This window comes from Rasamsonia byssochlamydoides, assembly GCF_041956645.1.
Source record: "Rasamsonia byssochlamydoides strain NRRL 3658 unplaced genomic scaffold VTN77scaffold_93, whole genome shotgun sequence".
Taxonomy (NCBI): domain Eukaryota; kingdom Fungi; phylum Ascomycota; class Eurotiomycetes; order Eurotiales; family Trichocomaceae; genus Rasamsonia; species Rasamsonia byssochlamydoides.
The window spans coordinates 42,589-69,578 of record NW_027192476.1 but is presented as its reverse complement, the minus strand read 5'-3'; the positions used below and the strand labels follow the sequence as shown (position 1 = coordinate 69,578).

Here is a 26,990-nt window from a genome sequence, read left to right as displayed (position 1 = left end):
GGTCATGCCCAAAAGACGCCAACCACAATACTTTCGCCGTCGCTCGGTAAGAAAAACGAGATCGCGTGTTGTGATGAAACCTGATATGTACTGTACGTGCGTGCGAAATTATAGAATGTGTGCGGTCGCAGGTCATTGCTGTGGAGGAGGAGGAGGAGGAGGAGGAGGAGGAGGGCGTGGCTGGGGATCACCGCCCTGAGGACCCATCAGAGGGGCGTAGCCTTGATGGTGGTGTTGTTCCTCAAAGAAGCTGACAACGTCCTGAGGGAGATACTCCAGCCACGGGACAAAATCATTGGAAAACGAAAAGGGGAAAGTATCCTGGTTCTGCAGGGTGTTCATATCGATATCTTGGCTCTCGATCATCATCATCATATCTCCTACTTGTATGCTCATACCAGGCGCGAGGACTGCATTGGTATTTGGCAACTGACCGGGAACCGTCGGACCCGTTGTACTGTGGGGCACCCCGTAATTGAAGGAAGATGTTGAATCAGCGATCTGGGGAGCAGCAAGATTATAGACGCTCTGAGAACCGGATGAGGTTCGAGTGCTAGAGCCGGCGAATGGATTATTCATTCCAAGAAGGAGGTTCGTATTCAAGTGGGAAGGAGCAGATGGATATTTCTGAGCTGCAGCAGTGACAGAAGAGGGATGTGCCATCGTTGTGGACGAGTATGGAGACATCAATTGTGGATACGAAGAATCAGGATTGCGCCGGGTCTCTGAAGTTTGAGCCGTCGCGGTGGAGAAGCCTTGACTGTACGGAGTCGGAACTTGTGTCTCTGCCGAGGTTTGCGGAGCGGGCATCTGGTACAGTAAGCTGAGATTTGGTTGCGACGAGTTGGTAGCCCCAGTGAGGGCCCATCCAATAGCTGCACAAAAGAATCAGTATACTGCCAGGAAAGTGATCTGGATGCGTGCTCACCGTGACTTGGATCAATCCTCGGGGACCATGTTCCTTCGGGTGGGGCACCGCTCTGTTGAGTTGACGACTCTCGATCATCTGATCGGTTCGTGTCTGGATTCTCGGAGTTCTGACCACTTCCAGCCTTCCGCCAGTTGGTAGGCGTGAACGACTGAACTAGGGACCGGGACCCTTCTATGGCGCTTTCCATTTCCTCAGCTGTGTACAACAGAGGATCTGGGATTCCTTTCGCCTTTTGATCCAGCACAGTAAGGATATACTTCGCACCCTCCCAGTAAGTTTCCAAAGACTGCAACGCCTTGTAACACCGCTGATAGTTTTCCTTCGCTGCCGAGGCCAGGAGAATGTGTTTCGTATTGGGCCTGCGCTCCGAGCTATTTGAACTCTCCATGGTCGGGACGTTGAAAGCGCCGGATTGGGTCGTCATCAGAATCGGCGGAGAACCCGATCGAGAAGATGGAGGAGAGCCTTGAGCATTCTCCACAAGCGAAGTGTAGTAGGCACTCTCCATAAGGAAGGCACACGCGGCAATGTACATCGGCTGACTGGTGAAAGGATTGCCTATGAAGCTTTTCGCGTCGATGAGTTCCGCGAAAGACAAGATATCTGCAATCGTCTTGGCGGATGACATGGACAGCTCTCGGCTATTGGGGTAGAGTTGCTGCATTCGTCCGCCAAACGAATTCAGAAGAGTCGGCTGATGCAGTAGAACAATCAGGGTATGAAACCACTAGCGGACATTAACAAAAGAGCGCAGATGGTTGGGAGGTGAACCCAGGAACTTACAAAGTGAAGGAGGATGAAATTAGTTCCTTCTTGTGCTCTCACATAGGCTTGAAAGTTCACCGCGTTAAAGTGAAGCTTTGGTGAAAGGCGTTGATAGATACCTGTAATGCGTTACTCTAGTTGGCGATTGTTGCTGCAGCATCGAAATCGAAACTTGCACATACCAGTGAGGTCACTCTCCATGGCGGCTAGCCGCTTCAATGTATCGTTATCGATGTGATCTTCTTGAATTCCATTGATCAAGTCTGTGACTCTCCCGTACAGATGGATCATCCTGATCAGAGGTGGAAAGGGCGCTGGCCAGCCATTGGGAAGCTGAGACTCTGACTGAAGCGGAAAGTACAGCTCGATGTCTTCATCGCGTAATGTCACCGGTCTTCCTGTACCAGACGATATGACCCGGTCGAGGAAGAAGATGCTCCAAAACGTGTCCACTCTCTCCCGCTCCTTCGCCCGTTCTTCCTCCGTACTACTATCCGTACCCTCCTCGTTCACTTTCGGGGCTTGGGGACTCTCGTACTCTTCTACAGCCAGCTTTCCTGCTTGTCCACTGATGATGGCCTTCGGGGTCAGGCCCGTGCGTCCGTAGTTGTGCTTCAAGCCTTGAAGTTTTTGCATTCCTAGATCTTGGGCCATTCGGATAGAGATGCCCAAATACATCCAGAGACCACTATCGTGATTCGAGCCGAATTCCTCATACGCTAGCAGTAGACAAGCCTGCACGACAGACAACGTCGGACACGATAAGGCATCGACAACCGCAGTCATGGCCCGGTGAGCGAACGGCTGACCATGGTCAGATTTTTTGACTTCTTCAGGCTGAGACTCGGCCCCATCAATAGGCCGCGCTTGAGGAGGGCTCAATAACGGGTGTGGAGAGAACCTGGCCGCCAACGCGCAGACAGCATCTACCAGGATAGTGTCGATCTTCTTTTCTTTCAAGTCCCTCAGGAACCGATCGCGCTGGAGGAAGGGGAAGGAGCAACCCAAATGCACGAAGAATAGCTCGCAAAGATGTGTAACCAGATTGCTGGTCGGTAAATTGTCGTCTCGGTCATAGAAAGGAATGGAATTGGAATCGCCAAGGTCGCCCAGGGCGGCAGCTAATGAAGCGCCACCCGTATCGTTGAGCCGGGGGCTCCGAAGTGAAGGAAGCGACTCTACAAATAATAAGTTTCGAATCAGACACACAACGGACCCGGTGCAAACTCTTACCGGATGACTGTGAAAGGTTACCTCTTCTTCCATCCCGAACCCGTACCACCTGAGTCTTGGGTTAGCGATGGAGTTGTATGACTGGCAAGACAGAGCATCTCATCACACCATTTGCTTGAAGCCCGGGACAATGGCAGTCGGACCAAAGTACCGGAAATAAGGGACATGCGTGCGATGATTGGAGCTGAGAGATGTGCGACCTGGACGATTGATCATCATCTCATCAGCATCCGCATCCAAAGACGACCACACCAGATTGGACACGCCGAAACGTACTGCTCTCTGGACTCTCCGCCGTTGCATTTTCCTGCTCCTTATTGGCTTTAGAGAGAGTGTCTTTCGTCAAAGAAACGACCATGGCCTCAGAGGTGTCGGGAGCCTCGGACGATTTAGGTGACTTGGGGGACTTGTTCTGCGGCAAGCTTTCCCGCGGAGTCCCTGGCGAACGGATTGCGCTGGCTCGGTCATTTTTCTTCTCGTCGTCTTCGAAATGGACTGTTTGACCAATTCTCGTCGGTGGCTGCGATGGCGTCTGAGGTTGGGATTGGGATTGGGATTGGGCTTGCGCAGGTTCGTTATATCCGAGGCAAGTATAGCCATAGTCCAAACATGTCTTACACGCTGAATTCAATGTTAGAAGACGGCATTTAGAAAAAGTCTGGAGGGCCACGAACTGGGTTGCTCGCCCGAGCATCTGATTTTGCGCTTGCGACAAGTTCGACATCTAAGCGGGGCAACAAGCACATGTTAGCGACATGCTGGCATTGATACGCGGAAGAGGAAGGAGCGCGCATACGCGGTAGTCACGCGGCGCCTCTTGGTCTGAGGCTGGCCGTCGGTCGAGACAAAGCGGATCTGTCGAGGCTGCGGAGGAAGATTGCTGGCGCCGTTCTTCTTCTTCGGAGAAGGATGGCTCATTGCGAGCGGTGGGCGGTCATCGGCAGCCACGCTTCATCTGACGCTCTCCCCTCTGCAAAGGACAGATCTGCCCACAGCGAAAAGGGTGGCGTGGACTCGAGGGCCTACGACGCAGCAGATGCGAACGAGAGCCTCCGAAGAGAATGAACAGAGCTATCCATGGGCTCGAGCACGTCTATGCAGACCCGAGGGGGTGGCTCGGAGGCGCGAGGGGGAAGGGGAAGGGTGAATTCAATTCCAGTCTGTGGTTCGTGTTCTGCGACGATGGCGGATCATTCGCTGGAGCGCGGAGTAGTTGGTAGCTACTCCGTCAGCTGAGCAAGGCCCGGGGGAAATTTTTGCTGGTCACACTCGCAATCTGCGCTTGACCGCCGCCGGATTGCCAACAAATAGTAACTCCAATTGGCGGTTATTATTATTAGTTGATGGCCAAGAGGAGTTAAAAAGCACTGCGGATACCCCGTTGCTGTCGGTCGAACCCGAGGAACGGTTTCGCCTGCTCTCGGCTCGTTTTTCCTGTGCCTGGAATGCCTTGGCATGGAGAGTAGATCCTACTTCCCATGCAGAGTGGGTCGTTCTTTCAACCGCAGCAACTGAACCAGCAGATCTCGCCTGTTCTGCGGCGAAAATCATCCCGTTCCTGCAGGGGTCCGTCATCTTGGGAACGAGGCTTTTCGACTTGGATTCTCCCAGAGTTCTGGAACGGCCCAGTCCGGATCCAAGTGGATGTCGCAAACTCTTTTCTTTTAGTAGCTCTTGCTTAGTTCCCCCGCCAAGCGTCTGATCGATCTTGCAGTCGTCCATGGTACTGTTTACGAGGTGGCGAGCTGCAAACCAGCGGAACATGTGGTCAGTGTGACACAAATATGTTGACTGATGCTGGGCTTGGGTATATCCTACTTCACTGGACTGCTGTTCGAGAGAGCTAGTGACAGTTTACACATTCATTGAGACCCGGGTCGGCTACGTGGAAGAGACGTTTGACGAACGTTAGTTGACCTTCTATGGATGCAGTTGATTACAGATTCAGAAAGATGGCCTGGGGATTTCGATGACTTCGGTCGTACGTCCATACGCCACTCCTCCAAGTCGACTGATCGGTCGGAGAACATTCAAGTCGATCAGACTCCTCTCCTCGTTGATCGCATCTTCCCGGACCCAGAACCGAATCCCTTCGATGATCGCTAGCACCCCGGTTTTCTTGCCTGCTTTCACCCGGCTTTCGAATTCTTTCGTCTCGACCAGTTTTCCCTCGACGGAAAATATCGACTCCTTCACGCGAGAGGCTTGGACAGTGGAACAAGGTGCTTGGTGCAGTCCCGCGATATTCCATTCGGAGACGCCATACGGCACACTGACGGACGTCGCGTTGGCCGCTTCGACAAAATGCTCCGAAATAATATTGATCACGCACTCCCCGGTCTCGGTGAGATTCTTCAACGTGTCCTTCGCCTTCTCCAGGGACCCCACAAATCCGACGGTGAAGAGAGGAGGGTCATGATTGATCACCTGGGAGTAGCTGAAGGGGGACAGATTGACCGACTTCCCGTCCTTGGATCGGGTGCTAATCAGCGCAATCGGTCGGGGCACAATTCCCGAGATCAACAATTTGTAATTCGAGCTGGTAGGTCTGCCCTCCTCGTACGGGTCAATCTCGACGTGCTCTTTCGCGAGACTGGCACCGCCGTCATTGGTACCGTCGCCCTCCTTCCAGTTTGGATTCGGAGGTTTCGTGTACTTGACGGGCGCATCACGGTCAAAGTCTGGTCGCGATGCCTGGACTTGTGCAAAATCGGATCCGGTTTGGAAGTAATGGCTCGTCGTGCTGCGGAATCGAGCGTGATACGATACCGGAGACAGGACTGGAACAGAGTAGCGTTTGCTAAGAGTCGTAAGCCATCAGACTCTATAGGTCATAGTAATCGTAGATCAACGGCCAGTTCTCGGGACTTGAGGTTCCTCAATTCAGTACTTACGACATGCAATTGAGAACCGATCTGCCGGCAGAGGCAGAATATCTTGCTAGAGGGTTCATCATCCTGACCAGGAGAGCCCTACAAATTTATTTCCCAGATATATCCAGGTATAAATGTGTGAAATCAAGATTAAACATGGAAAATGAGTCGAATTGAGCTGAGTGAACGAGCGAGCTTATCCGCGGATGTCATACCTCACTGTCCACTTAATGCCACGGTCCCCGCAAGCGGCAAATCTCAATGCGCACGGTCAGATGACAGTAACTTGGGGTAGCCTAGGTGAGTGGAAATAAGCGCCTCCTTGCAACGTCTGCCGATAAAAGGTCCCGAATGGATCCCCGCGCTTAACAGGCTTCGGAGTTAAGAATACGTTGTCGCTACTTACATAGGTACCACTGGGTCTCTACGCTGGATTTATTACCTAGGTAGGTAGTGAAAATAGCTTCAAATTGAAGTTTAGCAGACTAAGAGTCTGAATGTGCGCTATGCTGATTTTTATTAGCGATTGAGATAGATCGTTTTTCCTGGAGCTTTTGTCCTCTTCTAGGTTATGTACTGCATTGCAGATACTGTTGCTCCAATTGGCGGAAATCCAAAGGACATGTCATCTGAATCATCTCGTCATAATCAATGCAGACAAATGAGAAAAAGATGAGAGAGCTTACAAACCGGACTATTACTTGGTTCTGGCATTTATAATATCGTTATCAGGAATTGGCTGGAAGATTTGGCGATTACCAACACTTGTCCTGGACGTTACCGGGCGGGATGGTTGTGATGCGGGGAAGCCTTATCTATCTACGGGGAGTATCATGAGCCTGCTCCTGGTTCTCTGTCTGATAGTCCATCGCTTCTGATGGTTCATCGCTCATCCATTATTATTATTACGTATTGATTGGAAGATTAGTTTCTGAGACAAAACTGTCTATTTGCGTTATCGGTAATCTTACGACTGAACTAGTTGATCAGATCGATATCCAGACTTGGTAAACATCGCTACCATTGTATGTCGATTTGATCTGAATACGAGAGCAGAGAACAGCGTCGATCAAACTTCCATCATAGCGCTCGAGTTTCGACAAACTATGGCACAGAACCAGGATTACGAGATCTTCAAGCTCGGCGACTGGGAGCTGCAGAGCGGAGAGAAGATCGTAGACGCTCACATCGCATACAAGACGTTCGGAGATCCCAAGTCTCCGGCAATTTTGTATCCGACGTGGTATTCTGGGTGTACGTTTGTGCTATGACAGAGGTTATCAAAAAATATATAATAATGAACGGCGCTGACAGAGTGTGAAGTGATTTCGGACAATTTCTGGTTGATTGGAGAAGACAAGACCTTGAACCCGCAGAAGTACTTCATCATCATCCCGGCGCTCTTTGGGAATGGGCAGTCGTCTTCTCCATCAAACCAAGCGCCTTCCTCCCCTAACAAGCCCTTTCCGAGATGTTCTTTCTACGATAACGTCCGCGCGCAGCATGCTCTGGTGACACAGCACTTGGGAATCCCTCACTTGCGAGCGGTAGTGGGCTGGTCCATGGGTGCTGCCCAGAGTTTCCAATGGGCCACGCAGTATCCGGATTTCATGGACTTGATCGTGCCGTTCTGTGGTTCGGCAAGAACGTCCCTGCACAATCAAGTCTTTCTTGAGGGAGTCAAGAGCGCATTGCTGGCTGCGAAGAAGATCCCGTCTGCTGGCTCCGGCGAAGGAGGTGTCGCGATCCAAGGAGAGACATATAGAACATGGACGGCAGAGGAAAAGGAAGTCGGCCTGAAGGCTTTCGGTAGGGGATATGCTGGATGGTGAGAACGAATATCCAAGATGTCCGCAGTGGAGGCTAATCAGCTCCGACAGGGGATTCAGTCAAGCCTTCTACAGAGAGAAGCTTTACGAGAAAGTCCTGGGATTTAAGGACTTGGAAGACTTCATGGTGAATTTCTGGGAAAAATGGGCCTGTTCCAAAGGTGAGAACGTTCGAGCGTCGTGTTGCGCCAATCGAAGCTAACTGCCATCTTCAAGATCCGGAGAACATGCTAGTCATGCTGCAGACCTGGCAGAATGGAGACGTGTCGAAGCAGGAGCCTTATAACGGCGATTTTGAAAAGGCTCTGCGGTCAATCAAGGCAAAAGCCTTGGTGTTGCCCAGCAAAACCGACCTTTACTTTCCGTGAGTGTAACAGTATACCATGTCCACCGGATAAAGAGCTGACCCATGCCAGACCTGAAGATTCTGAATATGAAGTGGCTTGCATGCAACAAGGAATTGGACAGTTGGATGTCTTCCCTTCGATATGGGGCCGTAAGTTTACCCCCAGCTTCTCAGAGTGTTCTCCTTCATCTCCTGACTGATTCCGATTGCAGACTGGGCTGGAGGTCCTGGAGACAGCAAAGAGGACATGGAGTGGCTAGATAAGAAGATAGCCAAATTCTTCTCCGAGAACTAGGTCCGGTCGACCACAATGGCTGTAGATTGAAGAGGTATTGCGGCATAAGTAGTTGGTGCTTCCTGATAATCGCAAAGTGCAATCTGAATCGAGCGGTTAAAGCCGGGACTGTGATTGGTGGCGTCGCATCTCAGCGAATCACATGTGACATACCTCATCACGTGAATGAAAACTCAACATCGGATTAGTCAGCAGCGCGTCTCGAGGCATCGCAAAGGCTGCCCCGTGATGAAGCAGTATTCTTCCCTCGTAATCATCTCGAGCTCTGCATCGATGGAGTCGTAGGACCCCGTTTGTACACTCTCTTCTGTTTCCTTTTGTGTAATGTCTTTTCTCTAGTCTGTCTCATTTTCCTTTTTTCTTTCGAGTCTCACTTTTCTTTCTCTTAGCTCCCTCACCCTGACGGCCTCTCCGTCTCCCTCTCTCCCTCACCCCTCGCGCATGCTCCTTTACGCGGATTTCTGTACAGCGACTGAATGAACCTCTCCGCTTGAGATCCCAGCAGCCATGGCAAATCAGCAAAATCAGCAACCCCGGCAGTGGGGTGTCACCCCTCCGATATCGACAGTTTTGCCCACACCGGAGGAGCTCGCAGCCAACGATGATCTGATTGCGGAACTCAAGGCCCAGAACAACTTCGAGAGTCCCGCAGAGACGGAGCGGAGGTAGGCTTGCTAAATCGCGTTCTCGTGGAAGCAAGCTAAAGCATCACGACGCAGGAAACAAACGCTTCAGTTCTTGCAAAAAGTCACTGTGGAGTTCATCAAAGTTGTCAGTCGCAGGAAGGGGCTTTCGCCCGCGGCGGTCGAAGCATCAGGTGGTAAAATCTTCACATTTGGGAGTTATCGCCTGGGTGTCTATGGCCCTGGTATGAATCTTTCCATCGTGGTTTTGGTCGCTCATCTGGAGGACATCTCTCTAACGGTCTACGATAGGATCCGACATCGATACGCTAATTGTTGCACCGAAGCATGTATTGATTGAAGACTTCTTTTCCGATTTCCCTCCTACGCTAGAGAGAATGTCACCGGAAGGGGCTATCCAGAAGCTGACGCCAGTACCGGATGCCTTTGTTCCAATCATCAAACTCGAGTACACCGGAATCAGCATCGATTTGATCTTCGCGCGGTTGATTATTCCTTCGATACCTCTCAATCTTGATTTGAAGAACAACGATTACCTGAGAGGGCTGGATGAAAAAGAAGTCCGATCGCTTAATGGAACCCGTGTGACCGACCAGATCCTGGAGCTCGTGCCCCAGCAGAAGACATTTCGCCTTGCGCTGAGGGCCATAAAACTATGGGCACAACGTGAGCAATCAACCGTCTTCCTGTTCAATTGCTCGTCTCGCTAACACCATATCCATCAGGCCGGGCGATCTATTCTAACGTGGTAGGTTTCCCTGGAGGTGTTGCTTGGGCGATGTTGGTGGCACGTGTTTGTCAGCTCTATCCTCAAGCGACGGGCTCAGTCATCGTCGGCAAGTTCTTCCGAATCATGAACAAATGGGCTTGGCCTCAGCCTGTGCTACTCAAGCCAATCGAAGATGGACCTCTGCAGATGAAAGTTTGGAATCCGAAGGTCAGGGAATTGTTGTGCCCCATTACCCTGCAGAATTGAATTGCTAACACCACCAAAGATCTACCATGGAGACAGATATCATCTCATGCCCATAATCACCCCGGCGTATCCTTCCATGTGCGCGACCCATAACATCTCGCAGTCGACAAAGACGGTCATCTTGCGCGAGCTGCAGCGCGGTGGAGATATTGTGGACAAGATTTTCATGAAGCAACTTACTTGGAAGGACCTTTTCACCAGGCACACCTTTTTCTCCCAAGACTACAAGTACTACCTTTGCATTACATCTTCCAGCAAAACGAAAGAAGCGCAATCGGTCTGGTCTGGTCTGGTGGAATCTAAACTCAGGCACCTGGTTGGTGCACTTGATCGGAAGCCCACTATCGCTGTAGCACACCCTTTCCCCAAAGGCTTTGAAAGAGTGCATGTGGTCAAAAATGACGAAGAGGCAGAAGCTGTGAAGAATGGATCGACACAATACCAGGCACAGGGTACAAAGACCGAGACTACTGATGAAACGAAAGATCTGGCCCATGCTGTCGCGGCCGAAAGTGGTGCTGCAGATGGGCAGGTTCCGGGGTCCGAGAAAAATGGCAACGGCAACCCCGACAGCCGCATAATCTACACGACTACCTACTACATCGGATTAGAATTGAAACCTTTAGAACCAGGTAAGGAGGTCGACGTTGATATGTCGTTGATTTTTTGCTAACTCGTTCTCCTAGGCCAATCGAGATCACTGGACATATCGACGGACGCCCAAATATTCAAATCGACGTGTACATCGTGGCAAGGATATCAACCAGGCATCAACGACTTGACCATCACACACGTCAGGAAGTAAGTCTAGTTCCGAAATCGGCTCAATTACTGTCTGTCTAACGAGTCGTCCAGTTTCGACCTGCCCGACGATGTTTTCCAACCGGGAGAACAACGACCCCAGCGGCCGAAGAAGAAGGTCGTGAAGAGACCTGAAGCCGCAGGTCAGAAACGAAGCATTGATGCTCTAGACGTAAGTTCCAACAGGAGGCCGACAAATCAGAGCTGGAAGAAGAGAACGAGCAGCTCGGTCGTGTCGAATGGCGTTTCGGCCTTGATCCCAGATCCAGTGCGTGAGGAGCATTACTGACGCAGACCATACAGGAAGCCGCTCAGAGAGACGCAAAACGCCAAATGTCTTCCAATGGAATGCCCGATACAGCGACTCCTGCCTGAAAACTGTCATTTATCACAGACTAACCGATTCCTCGCGCCGGGGCTTGTCCCCATCATATCATAAACGAAGCTTCTGAAGGCTCGTAAACTGATCGGCGCGAATTTCGGCATGTAGCCCTTAATATGGTGTCCATGTCCTGAAGCGATCGATCGTCCACTTGATTCTGACTCTAACGCGCAGTGATCTAGTAGCTCACGGTTCAGACGGCTCCGACGGGTCGACCTCTCGACGGTTCCGACGGTTCCTCGAACCAGGTCAAGAGTGCTAGGTTGGTGACCATTTCATTTCACCTTAGCTCCATTCATCCAGTCTTTGGTTTGGTAAAGGATCGATGCATGCAGGATCCCTCTCAGAGGTAGCAGGATGATCGCTCTGAGGCGATTATAACGCATCTGGTTTCTCACCCCAGACAAGACACCAAAGTCAGCAGGCATTCCAGCGGTCGCTTGTACATATGCCCTTCCCTTTGCTTTTCACAGATAGGTCGTGCTTCCCTAGCTTAGCTTTAGCTGAATGAAGATAATTTTGAGAGCCTACGGGCTCTAGTAATTTTAATGTTGCCATGGTTTTGAACTTTCAGTAGTACAGTTGACAGTCAATATGGTCTCGTTCGGTTGTCCTAAGGTTGATGGGAAAAGTAAGACATTGAGCTTGATGTTTGCTATGTCTGCTTGAGCAGTTGACAGGAGTTTATTCGATGGGTTGAGATTGTATTTCGTACTATGATCTGAGGGTGAGGTGTACTACCTGGTGTAGTAGTGCCGAAACTCGTCACATGTCAGCGCCAACCGATTGAAAGGATATGAACTCTCAACCATTGCAACAACTACAAAGCTTTCAAGGTCCTCAAACTGCAGAATCGAAAACGACATTGTCAATCGCGTTCCTGACTCGAGCTATTTTCCAGCTCCAGTAGTGATAATTATGTGCATCGAACTGGAGCCTGCCCCACCGGATTAGTCCCTCCCAATGGACAAACACTTGAGCACATTTGAGCAAGCTACCTTGGAAGCTCAGCCATGGCGATTGCCAATACCAATCCACAAGGAATGCTCAAACTTTTCCACAACAGATCCATGGGAGGAAGGAGGGAATAATAGGGAATGACAGTGGGCCGTGTAAACGTACTCACCCCCAGCCGCTAGACAGAATAATGGGTACCTTTGGGCTGGGCTGGGCTGGGTCGGGATGGATCCTCGCGTCTCAAGAGATGAGGAGGTAACAGCAAAATGAAAGACACTGGCTAATAGGTACAGCAGTACGGAGTACATAATGTGCTCATTCGGCCGGGTTGGTGCTCTCCTGAGATGGAACGAGATGATAAATGACACTCATCATACTTTTTCTACCGACAGAAGATCAGGGTCTTTCGTCAACTCACTCAACTCTCCTATTTTGAAGTACGGCAACTAACAACATAAGTATTTCTCCTTTCTATCAATACTACAACAATATCCAGATTTGACCGTGCAATCCTGGTCGAAATCGGATAAATAACCATGTGCGGTGACATCCCACCCCGCGCCAGTGCAGGCGGTCGAATTGCAGTCATGTTTCCCCCTGCTGTGTCAGGCTCGTTGTCGTCATCAGCTTCCCCGAAGATCAAGTCGTACACGCTGCTCTTCCACAATGAAGAGGGTGCTGAAAACGGAATGACAAGAACGCGAGCGACGTTCAAGGTCGATGACGCGCAGACCATGAATGCGTTGAGGAGCTGCAGTTGGGTGGACTTGAGGATAGAGTGAGTTAGCCCACTACTTTTTTTTTGATCATCTGTGCCTTTCTGGCATGTATATATGTGTGGTGTCGTCTTTCTAATCCCATCCATCCAGACAATATGGAGACCTGACCTCCACAGACCCGTCACTCCATCAGCCGCTCCACTCTTTCTCTCTCAACATCGAGGGAATGACAATGGAATTCGAGCTCCCTGAAAAGCTTGATCTCGGTATCTCTGAGACAGGGATCGTGGGACGACAGGTCACGCTGCTATCGCGGAATGTCCTACTGGGTACGGGAATCGTTGGGTGGAATTGAATCGGATTGACTTGATCACCTTGGCGTTTTTTGGGAATTGGTGGTTTTAGCTCGTATTTCTTATTTATTTTGTACTTCTTATTTCATATTCCGAGACTTCTGCTTCTCATGTGTTGCTCAATACAACGATGTTTACTTCTTAGATGGCTGCTTTGAAAACTTCAAAGCTATCAACTCCATTCTTATACCTGTCCTCCGCAACAGCCCAGTTGATGACTTTCCAGATCTCGCTCACATAGCTAGCTTTGTTACTGAAGTACTGTCGGAGACGATGTCGATCAGCATGGCGTCTTGCAAACTGGGAAGTTTTGACTTTAGAAAGAGCTCACCTGCAGATAATACGCATGTTCCCACATGTCCACCCCGAAGATAGGGATCTGCGGCTCAGTGACCGGGTCCTGGTCCTTGGTGGTCATAATCTCCAACTTTCCATTGGGGGCGTTCGTCACCAGCCAGCCCCATCCGCTGCCTTGGATAGCGAGCAGCGCCGCCTTGAAGGCCTCGATGAAGTTCTCCACGGATCCCCATCGAGTTGCAATGGCCTGCTTGAGCGTCGGTGCGGCGTTATCGATCGACGCCTCCGACGAGCCCGGCGGCGTCAAGTTCTTCCAGAAGAGCGAGTGGTTAATGTGGCCGCCGCCGTTGAACCTGATCTTCTGCTGGACGGCGATCAGCTGGGGGATGTCGTTGGCCTGTGTCGCCTTGGCCTGCCCCGCCAGGGCGGCGTTGAGGTTGGTGATGTAGGTCTGGTGGTGCTTTTGATGGTGCAGCTCCATGATCTGTCGCGAGATGACCGGTTCGAGGGCCTGAGGAAGTCAGCTTGTTGAATGCTTGATCCAGGTATGGAACGACAAGAAGACTCTCATGAGCGAGTACTTACATCATACGCATATGGAAGCGGAGGCAGCGTATACGACGGAGCAGCCATTTTCGCTATTCAGAGATCTTTCTCGCCCAAGCAGCAGATAGGTAGTCAAGACTGTTAAACTAACGACTCACGAGGATATGGTGAAATAGATAGGATAGAGACAAGAGAAGAGAAGAAGACAACAAAAGATTTATGGCTCGACTCCCAAGGTTCTCGTCCTCTTACCCCTCACCATCCCCCTTCCTCTTAATATCTTATCTCGTCATCGCTTCTTCCCTTCTAGACTGGGAAGTTAGGCAGTGTAGGTACGTATCCACCTTACCAATGAAATCAGACGAAATCAAATCAAAGCAAATCAAAGCAAAGCCCAGTGTTTTGTATCTGTACCAACCTTGGAAAAGTTAGAGTATATAACCAGATGGGTTAGTTTGAGCATGTTTGAGCAGGATATGATTAATCTGGTAATCGGAGTAGGTAAAGTTCCGCTGGTTTAGAAATACTGTGGATCCACGATATAAAGAAAGTATACTGTCGATCTACCTTTGGAAAACGTATTTTTTTTTGGCTTTACGTTAGATTTACGTAGATCTATGGTATGAAAATGTAACGTATATAGTAAATGTTATGAATGTTTCCATTTCTATAGAACATCTTCATATATATAATATGGATCTACTATAAATGCACCATGAATCCAAAAAAAAGTAATGTTTCCACAGGTAGGAAATGTTTTCCTGTGGTCAATCCATGGTTTTTTCCACAGAAACCTTTCAACCCATGGTTATGTAATCAGGCTTAGCACATTTTTCTCATTTTAACGACCCTAAAAAGGGTTTAGACCCTTAGGCATGGGTAGGGAGATATTAGCCAAAATAAATTATAAAGCAAGAATAAATGGTAGCTTAGTTAGTTAGCTTGTGTAGTCATAATAAAATTTGTTTATCATATAATCTCTAAGTGAATAACTAATAATAACCCTTTAAAAGTAAAAATTACATAATCCTTACATAGAGGTAACAGGTTTGAACCTGGCTGTGAACCCTGTCATATAATATAAAGTTTCTTTTCTTCCACCTAATTACTCCCCAATTAGGATAAAAATACGTTTCTGCCTCATAGAAATGTTTCCTAAGAGAAATGTATCATATTTTTATATATGTACAGTAGTTTTTAATAACAATGTGAAGAGGTACCTATATGTATACCTAAAATATATCGTGTGTCATATACATATCCAGGATAACGTTTTTTTTTTTAAAAAAAATATACTATCCACGGTCTTTCTAAACCAGCAGATTCCCATACAGTATAATACAATAAGTACCTACCTTAGGAAGGTATCTTGTAAACTACATATAGTAAAAGCATTGAATACATAAGGAAGTTATTATTCCTAGCTTTTTTAACTTTGGACAGGACTAGGTCTCTCTCTCTAAAATTAAAGGAAATTAGAGAAGAGGAGGGGAAAAAAGCCTTATTACAATAAGAAAATTATGTACCCAGCATCTAATGAACTGATATTATAATTAGAGGTAGTCAATTAGCTATGTAGCTGGCTAAGAAAAAATAGAAAAGCAGAAGGGGATGAATTAGTACTCGATTTTGTTCCCCTAAGACAGGTATAATTATAAATAACTAATCTCAGCCCATTACCATTTATTACTATACTCATTTAGGCAAATAGGTTGGAATTCAGCAAATGATAATCCCATATACGGCATGCCTGGTGGATATATAGCTAATTTAATAATCTGCTCAATTCCGCGCAGGATTTCCCATTTCGGTAATGATGGAACTTTACCTAGTGGATCTAGGTAAGGACTGTACATACCTCTCTCTATATCTGTGTAAGAAGTGCTAGTCTTTTTTCAGGGATTTTCGGTCAGATTGCGCGACCGTTGTCTATCCCTATACTGCTGGGAGACTATTAAATAATAAAGATATACTGTTACATGCAAGTAAAAACGCGACAATACAGAACAGACGGTGGAACCATCACCGTCTGGACGCGGAAGAGCTGGAGTCAGCATATATAACAGCAGAGAAATCATGAAACACAACATTCTATAGAGCAATTTCTGGAGTTCTTCACATGTTTCGACCTGACGATCCTCGTTTTCCAATCTATCATATATCTCACGCTGGAACAAGGCATTATACCAGATCTATTGCACCTTTCATTATCGATCAGACCCATCATTCCGCCGGGATCTCCAGATGTTTGATTACATCGACAAGGGGAACCTAGAGGGCCTTGGTCGTTTGTTTAACAATGGAGAGATATCTCTTAATTGCTATGATGAAGATGGTGCTACTCTTATGTCCTTATTATGACAAGTTCTATGATTATCATAAATGGTATGGGGAAGATGGAGTGGATAACCACGATTGCAGAAGTAAATCAGGGATTGAGGAAAGGATGATGTCCCTGGACAACAAACCTGACCATGAATCAGACCATAAGTCAGACAATTATGAGTCAGAAGATAAAGTTGAGGAAATCTACCCAATAGACAAGTTTCAAAAATAACATAGACAACCCTTTATTATGAGACCTATATGTCAACAGGCACAAACACACCAGAACCAAGGTTGAATAAATGGATCCTGTTTTCTGAGCCTATGTCTTCTTCAAGAGACTATCAGGACATTGTTTTATAGGGATCTCTAAGAAGAATAAAGAGAATTACTGGGGAAAAGAATCGCTAGAGCAGTAAGGGACAGCACTGATTATATCTAACATGGACTATTTACTATCTGTTTTTCATGCAGCCCTGGTCTTCCAGATGACAGCTAATATTAAACTACGTCCCTCTCACCAACCCCGTCACATACCCCTTCAGATCCGCCCACTGTACCCCCAACCCCTCCGTCGCCAAGCTCCGATCAAACACATTCCTCCCACTCGTCTCGAGCAAGCTCACAATGGGCGTCTTCTTCGGATTAGGCTCGACGTGCTCGACAGACAGCTTCTTACCAGCTGCTTCCTCCACCCACTGCGCGATCTCATTGCCGGACGCCCACCCGCTGGCGATCAGCACCCAGGTGTCTTTGTATGTTGCAGCGGGCGCCTTGAGGGTCTGCGCGATGGCGCGGCCGATGTCGTGCCGGAAGATGAATGGGTAGGCGGTTGTGCCTTTGCCGACGATGCGGATTGTTTCGTTGGCGAGATCCCATTGTACGAGGGAAGGGATGACGGTTTCGAAGAAGCCGTTTATGAATGCTGTCCAGCCTGTGCAATACATTAGTTTATAAATCAATCGGCATGTTGAGTTCTTGGGGCAAAGACTGGAATAGACCAGCTAACAAATATCTAATGTAGGTAGGTAGGTAGGTACCATACCATCAGCAAAACCCGCCTCCTGCGCCGCCTTAAGCGCATTCTCCTTCGGCGCCAGGTACTCGACGTGCTCGCCGCGGTGGTCCATGCCGAATTCGCTGGGGACGAAGCGCTTGACGCCGTCGGCTTTGGCGCGCGCGATCAGCGGGATCTGGTCGGGCCAGCCTTCTGGCCCTACATCCTTGGGTCAGTGACTAGAAGCAATGGTACTGAGAGTAAAGTCTGATTCAGGATGATATAGCATACCAACAACAGAGATGATCACGTCGAACCCGACGAAGCTGGTCTCGGGCGTAATCCGCTGCGTGGGGATGCCGGCGACTGTCTGGTTGCATAGACAGATCGTTAGCAATGTCATGTAATTGATTATATTAGAGAAGAAAACAGGATATATATGTGGATAGGTATATGGAGGATCGACGTACCGTATCCTTGCGCGAAAACGGCACGACTTCAAAGCCCTCTTCGACCAGGGCGCGGGTTACTATCATCAGATTAAATCTGTCAGTCGACACTTTGCTCGAGGTACGTATATCGTATATACGAAAAAATATAGATATAGAGATGGACTGACCTTCCGTTCCCAACCGCCCTGTCGCACCGACGACGCCCAGCTTTTTATATGTCATGATTGGTCGTAAGTAGTGTGTTGAAAGGTCGAAATCAAGTTAGCGCGTGTGCTGTAGGATCAGATTTTATTAGTGAATATCAGATATTATAACTACGATATGAATTCAGTAATCAATATTCAATTGAGTTCAGAAGAATGGCGTGCGTTATTAATAATCATGATAAAACTGCCCCACAGGGATAATTAAATTGCTATGAACAGGTGGGGAAGTGGGGAACTGGAGATAAACAACAAACTAATTGTGATGGCGTCATTGTCGTTGCACTCATTAATCCTTATCCATCTAATCATGTAGATATCAAACCAATGTAGATGGCTCATATAACCTCATCGAAAAAACGTATATATATCGTATGTAGGTAGATGTATAGACATCATCAAGATCATGGTATCGTAGCGTTTCTTTGATCTAGTGACCGTCAGACAAGAAAGAGGATGTAATGAGAGTCTACCCACGCAAGCCTGCAGATATGGCAGCTTCTAAGCCTCCGCGTGGGAAACAATCTCCGACAGCTACGTCATCATCCCTTCCATCTTTCCATCGATACTCTGTATTTTGATTTGATCTTTGCTAATTTCTGGTGTTATAGGGTGCTTGTAACCGCTCAGAAACCGCTGTCATGATCTGCCAGCCAGCCAGCCAGTCTAACTAGGCAGGAGTTTCGATTCTATCGTCAGTCTGACCGTTTTTCTTTTTTTTACTTTTTCCCGCATTGCATTGTACCGTGAACGTTCGAGTCGATATTGTTATTCCATCCATTCCATGTTATTTCTTTATTTATTTAATCCCGAGGGCCTATATATACGTACATACACACACATATGACACATCGACCCTGCACACATTTAGGCTTTATGGATACCATATCTGTCTGTCTGGGGAAGCTCTTTGAAGTTTCCTTTAGTTAATTAAGAAATTCTATTGAATAGAACATGCTCACTCTATCATGCTTTAAACCCAGACTATTTATTCAATGCTCTAGAAGGCATGAGTTAGTTAATCAGGATTACAGTTTAATTTAATATTAATGAAAGCATTGGCATTGACCAAGACATACGTCCATGGCTGAAAAACTGAAAACATAGGCCTACTACGAGATGACAGGAGACCAGCTGAAGGTATATCATGTATACCTATATCCTGTGTAATGGCTACCGCAAGAAATTCCCATTCGTCCGCTGCAAGATCTCATCGTAGTACCCCTGAAAGGCAAGCCACCCCTTGGCCGGCGTGCCCACCTGCTCGTACGAATACGCCGCCTCCTCGTCGCTGATCAGGATCTTCTTGTGTCCGGACCCCGCTGCGGCGGCGTCGGCCAGCAGCTGCGCCATACACGACTTGTCGAGGCTGATAAACCAGAAGGCTGCTTCGTCGACGGATTGGCCGACCTAGTCGATTGTCAGCAAGAATATACGAGCAGATCGAGTGTATAATAAGACTAGTATATATAAAGATGGGAATATATAAAGACAAGGTGATGGTTAGGGTTAGGGGCGTTACGACCGTCAACAACCCATGATTCTGCAAAATCACCGCCTTGCCATTCCCCAACGCCTGCGCGATTCTCCGCCCTTCTTCGCGGTCCAGCACGACGCCGCCGAACCGGTCGTACACAGCATGGCTCTTGTAGAACCGCAGAGCGTCCTGCGTCATCATGTCGAGCGGCTTGCCGAAGACGGAAAACGCCTTTCCGGCGACGCTGTGCGCGTGGCAGGCGGCGTGGACGTCTGGTCTTGCTTTGTGGATCTGCGCATCGATTAATTAGAGAGTGACCATCGATGTCAATCTGAGATGATTAGAGAAGAGGTAGGGGTTACTTCAGAGTGAATGGCAAAAGCAGCAGCGTTAATAGGCTCATCGCCAATCACCACCTCGCCATCCTCATTGACGAGGACCAGGTCTGACACGCAGATGGTCGCGAAATGCTTCGAGAGGGGGTTCAGCCCTACGTCAGTATCAGTATCATCCGCCTCCAATGGAGATCCTCCGTGTGGATGAATGACAGGTCCATACAAAAATGATCCGTCAAAATCGGATCCCTAACAGAAATATGCCCCGCGACACCCTCGTCGAAGCCACGATCGGCGAAAATGCGAAACGCAGCGGCGAGATGCTGCTTCCGGTAGAGACGCTCTTCTTCCAGAGAATTGAATTTGGGATAGGAGCGGATGTTGAGTTTCTTGCCCGAGGTGGTCCTGCCTAGGGCGCCAACTGATGAGTTGGCGGCGGAGGAGGAGTCGAGGACGGTGGCGGAGGGGGACATTTCGTTGACTGTTGGTAGAGCTGTCAGTAGATGGATATATTTTATTCGACGTTGATGCTGTTTTGTGAGAGGAGAGATGAAGACTGCGGGGGAGGGATTGCCCAAGGTGGAAATTATATGTATGGAGGAAATGGGGAAGGAGATGTCTCGTCACTCCCTACCCAACCAGTCAAGAATAATAATGATGATGATTAGTATTCCTCCTCTTGTCAAATGAGAATTGAATTGATCTCACGCCTTTCTATTTCTAGTATGTCATCTCCCCGCATTTTCCCCTGTCGAAGCAACCCCGCGCGGTGTCGGAAACATATCCGATATTACTTCTTTGTGGAACTGTTCCGGATGATTGATTGTCCAATGGTTTGTTTAGTTGAAGGAATATCTGATCTGCTGTCTGCTGCTTGCTGCATTCTCCTTTTACCAACGAGGAACGAGTTTTTCAATGAGATTGATGGATTGATTAATATATAGCCTGTTACTAGAATAGGGATATCAGAATAAGGATATATTTCCTATTTTGGCATATTTTTAAAACCAAAAAAGGGTTAGGGTTATTTGCTGTTATCTACTCAGTCACTATTCTTTTTTTTTTTGAATATGCTGTACATACATATTAAGTGACCAAGCAAGCAAATTTACCATATGATAGATACAAATACTCCTACCTGATTAGCTTGGGAATGACATGGAATTGCAGTCTGTCCAACGATCTGCTATCTCATTCCGGCTGATACACGTCCACAGCCCTCAGGGTCAGCAGCTGGTCTCGCTTTTCCAGGCCAAAACTCTCCACATCCAGCCAGTGGGCATTCACGGCGTCCCGCAGCAGCCAGCTCACCCCGTCGGTAAACAGGCCAACCACACCACTTCGACAAACCGCCTCAGACATTCTCGGAACGGCTTCTCATCCCGTTCGTTATCCAGCAATTGCAATCCGTCCACGATACAGAAGAACAACCGCGGACCGACGGAAAACAGATCGGCGAGCAAGTGGATCGCTTCCGGCAGGCTTGCCACCTCCCCGGCGAGACGGCCAAACCGGGAAGACGACAGGTCGGGAGAACCTTCGCCCGCACAGAGATTCTCTGGGAGCACGCGCGAAATCTGGAAGATCGGAGCGTACACCAGCTTCAACAGTTCCTCGGGGCGACTCCAGGTCCGCCACTGGCTGGGGTGATACGTGCAGAAGTAGGACACGACCGGAATTCCGAAGCTCCGGATGCTCGCGAGGAGAGAAGCCGCCGTCCGGGTGTTTTGTGATGGCTCGTCGACGCCCGCTGGACCTTCGATCCACAGCGCTTTCGGAAGTCTTACGAGAAAGCCATTTGTGTACACGGATGTAGACCTCTTGGTTGATGGATAGGTTGCGCGCCTCGTCGATCAGCCTGGCCACTTTCTCCTCTTGGAGATAGGTCTGGAGTCTGTCGGTGGCCTGTCGAATACTGCTGCTGGTCCAGGTGCTTCCGGTTTCTCCAGATTCTTTATCCTGTCGTTGGACATTCATCTCCGCGTTTAATTCCTCTACAGTCTTGATTGTAGTATTCTTTGGCTGCGGTTTCTTGGACTTCTCTTTCAAAGAACCCCCGAAGCTAATACCAGCGGAATCTTCACACGAACTAGACAAGGTGCAGTTGAACTGGCAATTTGGCCCTGTTGTAGCTGGATTTCGTCGCTCAGTACAAGGATCGCTTTTATCGCAAGCTTTTCGAGACAGTCAGATATTCTGGCCACTGTTTGTGGTGAGTAACCTGTCTGAGTCAGTCTCAGTTACTGCTCATCGTGTAGGGAAGATTCAGACCTGATCAAGACAGTGAATATGCGGAAGTATAGTATACTTGACCAACGACATATCGTGCTGGTGTACAAAGAAACGACTCGCAAAAGAGGAGCTCACGGTAACATTTGAGGATGTCTGGTATCTTCTGCAACCGGTACACTTATGCTTACATTTTTCCTATTGCATCTGCGATTGGTTTTGCGTAGTTATATAATCAAAAGCATTGAGCTTAAGCATCTCAAGGAAGGGGCTAAGTATAGAAAATTCAGGTTTAGTTCCTTGATACTTTGCACTACCTAGGTATGGTTATATCGTTTGTTCTTAGATAGCTATTACTATAAAGCAATTTAATAGCGAAAAAAAAAGGCTGTGACAACTCTTTCTATATTTCCACGAGATATCTTTAATTGGTAAGATAGCCGTTAAAGAAGAGCTAGATATAGTTATACAGATTTATTCTGTATAAGGTTGACTGTAAAAGGAATTGGTAGATAAATGAATAACTATAGAGGAGAGATTTGCTGTCTATCCTCAGAGGAGAGGAGATGAGGAGGAGCTGACTTTTAAATGCAGAAAGACAATTGAAGGTATGTATGTACCTAGGTGAATAGATAAGATGCTCTGCACATATTTAATCAGGAATAAATAATAATGCTTGTTCTTTTATTCTTCTTTTATTCTTTTATTCTTACTTCCTTTCCAGTCTATTAGTTATTATTATGTTCCCGCTTCTTCGTATCTAACCCCACTGCAGAGTCGGAAAGATATCCGATATCACGCCCATGGCCCCGATCACCATTTAAATACAGCAGGAAACGAGAAGAAAATTGTACATAACTGAGGTACGTCCAGACTGGTCTGTTTTTACTGATCTATATTGTATAATAGGTATGTATCGTGTCTCTTCATCTTTAACTGACCAACAACCAAGTGTACATTAGGTGAGATCCTCATATCGAGTCTTATCTTATCTCTGCAGGACGCAGGAACAAGTCATCGCTTCAGATCGCAGATACTCGAGAACATAGGTTCTTTCGTTTCTGTCCACTCTCATCCAGCAGATCGATCGGCTAGCGATGACTGACGACCTCACCCGTCTCTCAGCAACCCAAGCCCTCCGTCTCCTCCGGCAGGGCGATCTCACCGTCGAGCAGTATGCCCGGTCTCCGCTGGCGCGCATCCGGGCCCGAGATCCCATCGTGCAGGCATGCTCCTATCTCGACCCAGAATTGGTGATTGCCCAGGCCAGGAAGCTCGATCGAGTGCCTGAGGAGAAGAGGGGGCCTCTGCATGGGCTTGCTGCCGGTATCAAGGATGTTGCTCTCACCCAGGGTAGTTCCCCTCATCAGTACTGCTTTGCTTATTTATGTGTATATTTCCACCTACCAGACCGTATAGTAACAAGGGAACAGACATGCCAACGCGCTACAACTGGGACAGCTATCGCGATTCCACCCTGCTGTCGATCGACGCTGCTACCGTCAGCATCCTCCGCGCAGCCGGCGCGCTGATCCTGGGGAAGACAGCGACGACTGAATTCGCTGCTACGACAGTTGGTGGGCCTTGCACGAATCCTCATAACTCAGACCACACCCCCGGTGGCTCATCCTCTGGATCAGCTGCCGCCGTGGCCGACTTCCACATGCCGTTCGCCCTGGGGACGCAGACGGGGGGAAGCACCATTCGTCCTGCGTCGTATAACGGGATCTAGGGGTTTAAGGTATGTCAATCGCATATATATATGAATACTATCCCCCACCTGCCTCGTCACGACTAACACGACCAGCCAACCTGGGGCGCCATCTCCCGCGAAGGCCTGTGCCAGTTCTCCATCACCTGCGACACGCCAGGCTTCTTTGCGCACTCCGTCGAGGACCTCGATCTGCTGGCGTCGTGTTCCAGCTGGAGGATGACGAGCCTATCCCTGAGTCAACTCCATTTTCAGTCTCTGGCGCCCGCATTGCGTTCGCCAGGACGCATCTATGGCCCGAACTCGCTGGGCCAAGGCTGCAGGCTGCGTGGGCGAAGGCGAAAGCCCTCCTGACGCAGCATGGAGCGATCGTCGAGGAGGTCGACCTCCCGGCGGAGTTTGAGAAGCTGACGCAGTGGCATGCGAATGTGATTGCGGGCGAGGCGCGGGCTGCTTTTCTTGGTCGTACGTCTATCCACATTGTATTCACCATCAACAATGATCTAACTAAAACTGATTGATATTTTTGTTATTTCCGCAAGACTACCGCCTCGCCAAAGACAAACTGCATTCATCCCTGATCGGCCACGTTGAAAACTCGACCAAGATGAGCAACAAGACCCTCATGGAGAGCCTGGACGGCTGTGCCCGTCTGCGTCCAGTCTGGGACGATTTTGCTAACCAATACGACGTCGTCATTGTGCCGAGCGTGGGCGACGAAGCGCCTCGGGGGTTGGAGTTTACGGGTGATGCTGTAAGTGCCTTCAATTTACCTGTTTAATTTACCTGTCATTTTCCACCTTACTTACCATCTGCACATCTAATATAGTATATTGGTTTGAATACAGCTGGTTAACTGCTTCCAGCGCTTCTGCGCCTTCTGCACAATCCTCCACGCCCCAACGCTCAACGTGCCCGGTTTCGCGGGTGAGAACGGCCTGACGATCGTCGGGCCGCGGTACCACGACCGGCATGTGCTGTATGCCGGTAAGACGATCGGGGAGATCTTTGCTTCTGAGGGGGGCTTTGTGTCGAGGATTGAGTAGGAGGCCGTTATGTAGTGACCTAGGTGGGTAGTTTGGTTGGTCGGTTGATTGATTAGACTAGATCTGATGAGAGTAGAGTAGATTGGACTGGATCAGGTAGAGGTTGGTCGATCTATCATTATATTAGAGCTTCTTCCATGTAAGCTAATATCCTGGAGGCATCCCAGATGGGTAGAAAAAGCTCAGATGGGCGTCGTGCTGTGGGAGAAGCTGAAGCTGGTGCCAAGGCGACTGACTGACTCACTGACTCATATAGAATATAGATGAACGCCAGCCCTGGCCCTAGGCCCTAAGCCCTAGACGGGTCAGGCAGCTCACCTACGCTGACGCTGAGATAGCTTTAGATTCGAGAGCTGCAGTCACCATGCAGTATGCAGTACTGGCGGATTGATTCTGAGTTCTCTCTCTCTCTCTCTCTCTTTGTTTTTTTAATAATTTTTTACTCACTATGGAATAGAATAGACAAAATAAAAAGAGGCTATAAGTGAAAACATGCATGCTACTGAGTTGTTTTTTTTTTCTTTTTTTTTTCGGGCAGCATTAGTTAAGCTCGTATTAAATGTTGTACACCATATAAAAAGCTAGTGCCGTTGATATGCTATTGTTTGTTGAGAACTTCGTCTTCTCAGACTGTTCCCTCAGAACGAACATACGTCATAAGTTGCAGCTCATGTCAAAAGACATGGCTAGACAACCACATCTCGTGAGTTTCATTTCTCTACAACTTCCCCTTCGCCAATACACTCCCCCCATCCACCGGGACAACCGCCCCGTTGACATGCGACGCCGCGCGACTGGCCAGGAATACCACCAACCCCGCGATATCCTCCGGCCGCCCCAGCCGGCCGTTGGGCGACAGCTTGGCCAGCGCTGCGATACCCCCCTTCAGCTCCATCAGCCCGTTGGCCATCTTGGACGGGAAGAAGCCCGGCGCGATGGCGTTGCAGAGGATGTGTCGCGGGCCGAGCTCGACGGCTAGGTTCTTGGTTAGATGGATTGCTGCGGCTTTCGAGGCGGAGTATGAGAAGGTAGCGTTCTCGCCGAGGGTGCCGACGCTGATGCCTGCGATTGAAGCAGTCACAATGACCCGGGAGGGGTCCTCCTGCGTTGCTTTGGCTTGGAGGAGGGGGGCGAATCTGTAGACACATACATCAGCATATGAAATAGCAGTATAGTATCTATAGGGTGATGGCATACTTCTGCACCAAATAAAACACACTCTTTACATTCAGATCCATGACCTTGGAAAACGCCGCCTCGGGATGGGTCTCGAACTTCTCGCCCCAGGTGGCGCCCGCGTTGGCAAAGAGGATGTCAACGTGGTCCGTGGTCTTGCTCACTTCCGCCACGAGGCGGTCCAGTTCGGTCATTTTGGAGTTGTCTGCCGGGATTGCGATGGCTTGCGCGCCGGGTCGCTTGTTTGGTAGCGCGTTCAGCGCCGCTACGGCTTCGGCGCAGGCTTGGGCCTTGCGAGAGGTGATGTATACTTTGGAGCAGCCGGCTTGGAGGAGGCTGGTACAGTGTCGTCAGTAATTACCCTCTAAGAAAGAGGAGAAGGAAGGAAGGAAGAGTAAAAGAAAGATAGAGTACTGGCTGCAACGGATGGAGCCATTTCCCGTTATGACGGGATCCCTCAGAGAAAAGACAGCAATCAATCTGCATCTTCAAGAAAACACACAAGAAAGAGATTTTTTTTAAAAAAAAAAAGAAGAAGAAGAAGAAGCAAAATAATAAAAGAGGAAGGAAACCCACCCACTAGCAGCATGCAGCCCCAACCCCCTCGATCCCCCCGTCACGACCGCAACCTTTCCATCAAGCGAGAAGATCTTCTCAAAGTTGTCTAGCTTGACCTGGGCGGCAGCTTCGGCGGTCATTTTTGTCGTCCTTTATTTTCGTATCAATCTGAGTGTAGGGATTGTTAGATATGATGTGAGTGAAGTCTTGATTGCTGAACGACCAATTAGTACATCCTGCACTTGTGCTGTACTGTAATAAAGGGGTGTATTGTACAGCAGTCAAGTCAAGCGGTTCAAATTGTTAATGAAGGAAAGGTATACTGTACAGCAGTAGATGGGTTTGCGATATCACTGAAAGACAAATGGAAGCAACCTAGGTAGTAGCTTTCAAGGTTGTACTCCGTACAAGGAGATGCGGAGAGCGGCTTATGTAATCAGTTGCACAAGGAATCAATCAATCGACGTACCTGATAGAAATCTAGATATAACTTAGCTATATCTCGTTCTCGAAAGCAGACTAGACCAAGTGCTG

At 48.7% G+C, this 26,990-nt stretch overlaps 10 protein-coding genes across 10 annotated transcripts; 2 read left to right on the top strand and 8 right to left on the bottom strand.

Moving 5' to 3' along the window:
• Positions 1-132: 132 nt before the first annotated feature.
• Positions 133-3,847, bottom strand: VTN77DRAFT_9738 (uncharacterized protein; the record flags this gene model as incomplete). The annotated part of the gene is made up of 9 exons (XM_069426377.1): positions 133-875; positions 929-1,658; positions 1,715-1,815; positions 1,879-2,874; positions 2,930-2,978; positions 3,038-3,129; positions 3,206-3,550; positions 3,604-3,653; positions 3,726-3,847. The coding sequence occupies 9 exons, from the start codon at positions 3,845-3,847 to the stop codon at positions 133-135; spliced, it is 3,228 nt and encodes a 1,075-aa protein (XP_069273715.1).
• A 345-nt stretch (positions 3,848-4,192) lies between these two features.
• VTN77DRAFT_9737 (uncharacterized protein) lies at positions 4,193-4,693 on the bottom strand (the record flags this gene model as incomplete). The annotated part of the gene is made up of 1 exon (XM_069426376.1): positions 4,193-4,693. One exon carries the CDS (start codon positions 4,691-4,693, stop codon positions 4,193-4,195), a length of 501 nt encoding a protein of 166 aa, XP_069273714.1.
• A 180-nt stretch (positions 4,694-4,873) lies between these two features.
• VTN77DRAFT_9736 (uncharacterized protein) lies at positions 4,874-5,885 on the bottom strand (the record flags this gene model as incomplete). The annotated part of the gene is made up of 2 exons (XM_069426375.1): positions 4,874-5,729; positions 5,824-5,885. 2 exons carry the CDS (start codon positions 5,883-5,885, stop codon positions 4,874-4,876), a joined length of 918 nt encoding a protein of 305 aa, XP_069273713.1.
• A 1,023-nt stretch (positions 5,886-6,908) lies between these two features.
• On the top strand, positions 6,909-7,999 carry VTN77DRAFT_9735 (uncharacterized protein; the record flags this gene model as incomplete). The annotated part of the gene is made up of 4 exons (XM_069426374.1): positions 6,909-7,056; positions 7,126-7,630; positions 7,683-7,792; positions 7,848-7,999. 4 exons carry the CDS (start codon positions 6,909-6,911, stop codon positions 7,997-7,999), a joined length of 915 nt encoding a protein of 304 aa, XP_069273712.1.
• Positions 8,000-8,779: 780 nt separating this feature from the next.
• Positions 8,780-11,068, top strand: VTN77DRAFT_9734 (uncharacterized protein; the record flags this gene model as incomplete). The annotated part of the gene is made up of 8 exons (XM_069426373.1): positions 8,780-8,937; positions 8,992-9,140; positions 9,208-9,582; positions 9,642-9,853; positions 9,912-10,524; positions 10,579-10,693; positions 10,748-10,865; positions 10,997-11,068. The coding sequence occupies 8 exons, from the start codon at positions 8,780-8,782 to the stop codon at positions 11,066-11,068; spliced, it is 1,812 nt and encodes a 603-aa protein (XP_069273711.1).
• A 2,177-nt stretch (positions 11,069-13,245) lies between these two features.
• Positions 13,246-14,034, bottom strand: VTN77DRAFT_9733 (uncharacterized protein; the record flags this gene model as incomplete). Its single annotated transcript, XM_069426372.1, has 3 exons — positions 13,246-13,365; positions 13,436-13,912; positions 13,987-14,034. 3 exons carry the CDS (start codon positions 14,032-14,034, stop codon positions 13,246-13,248), a joined length of 645 nt encoding a protein of 214 aa, XP_069273710.1.
• Positions 14,035-16,778: 2,744 nt separating this feature from the next.
• On the bottom strand, positions 16,779-17,943 carry VTN77DRAFT_9732 (uncharacterized protein; the record flags this gene model as incomplete). Its single annotated transcript, XM_069426371.1, has 5 exons — positions 16,779-17,206; positions 17,318-17,488; positions 17,561-17,639; positions 17,740-17,798; positions 17,889-17,943. The coding sequence occupies 5 exons, from the start codon at positions 17,941-17,943 to the stop codon at positions 16,779-16,781; spliced, it is 792 nt and encodes a 263-aa protein (XP_069273709.1).
• A 1,154-nt stretch (positions 17,944-19,097) lies between these two features.
• On the bottom strand, positions 19,098-20,209 carry VTN77DRAFT_9731 (uncharacterized protein; the record flags this gene model as incomplete). The annotated part of the gene is made up of 4 exons (XM_069426370.1): positions 19,098-19,334; positions 19,450-19,692; positions 19,764-19,891; positions 19,960-20,209. The coding sequence occupies 4 exons, from the start codon at positions 20,207-20,209 to the stop codon at positions 19,098-19,100; spliced, it is 858 nt and encodes a 285-aa protein (XP_069273708.1).
• A 916-nt stretch (positions 20,210-21,125) lies between these two features.
• On the bottom strand, positions 21,126-21,713 carry VTN77DRAFT_9730 (uncharacterized protein; the record flags this gene model as incomplete). The annotated part of the gene is made up of 1 exon (XM_069426369.1): positions 21,126-21,713. The coding sequence occupies one exon, from the start codon at positions 21,711-21,713 to the stop codon at positions 21,126-21,128; it is 588 nt and encodes a 195-aa protein (XP_069273707.1).
• Positions 21,714-25,440: 3,727 nt separating this feature from the next.
• Positions 25,441-26,596, bottom strand: VTN77DRAFT_9729 (uncharacterized protein; the record flags this gene model as incomplete). The annotated part of the gene is made up of 3 exons (XM_069426367.1): positions 25,441-25,858; positions 25,920-26,234; positions 26,475-26,596. The coding sequence occupies 3 exons, from the start codon at positions 26,594-26,596 to the stop codon at positions 25,441-25,443; spliced, it is 855 nt and encodes a 284-aa protein (XP_069273706.1).
• Between the last annotated feature and the right edge of the window lie 394 nt (positions 26,597-26,990).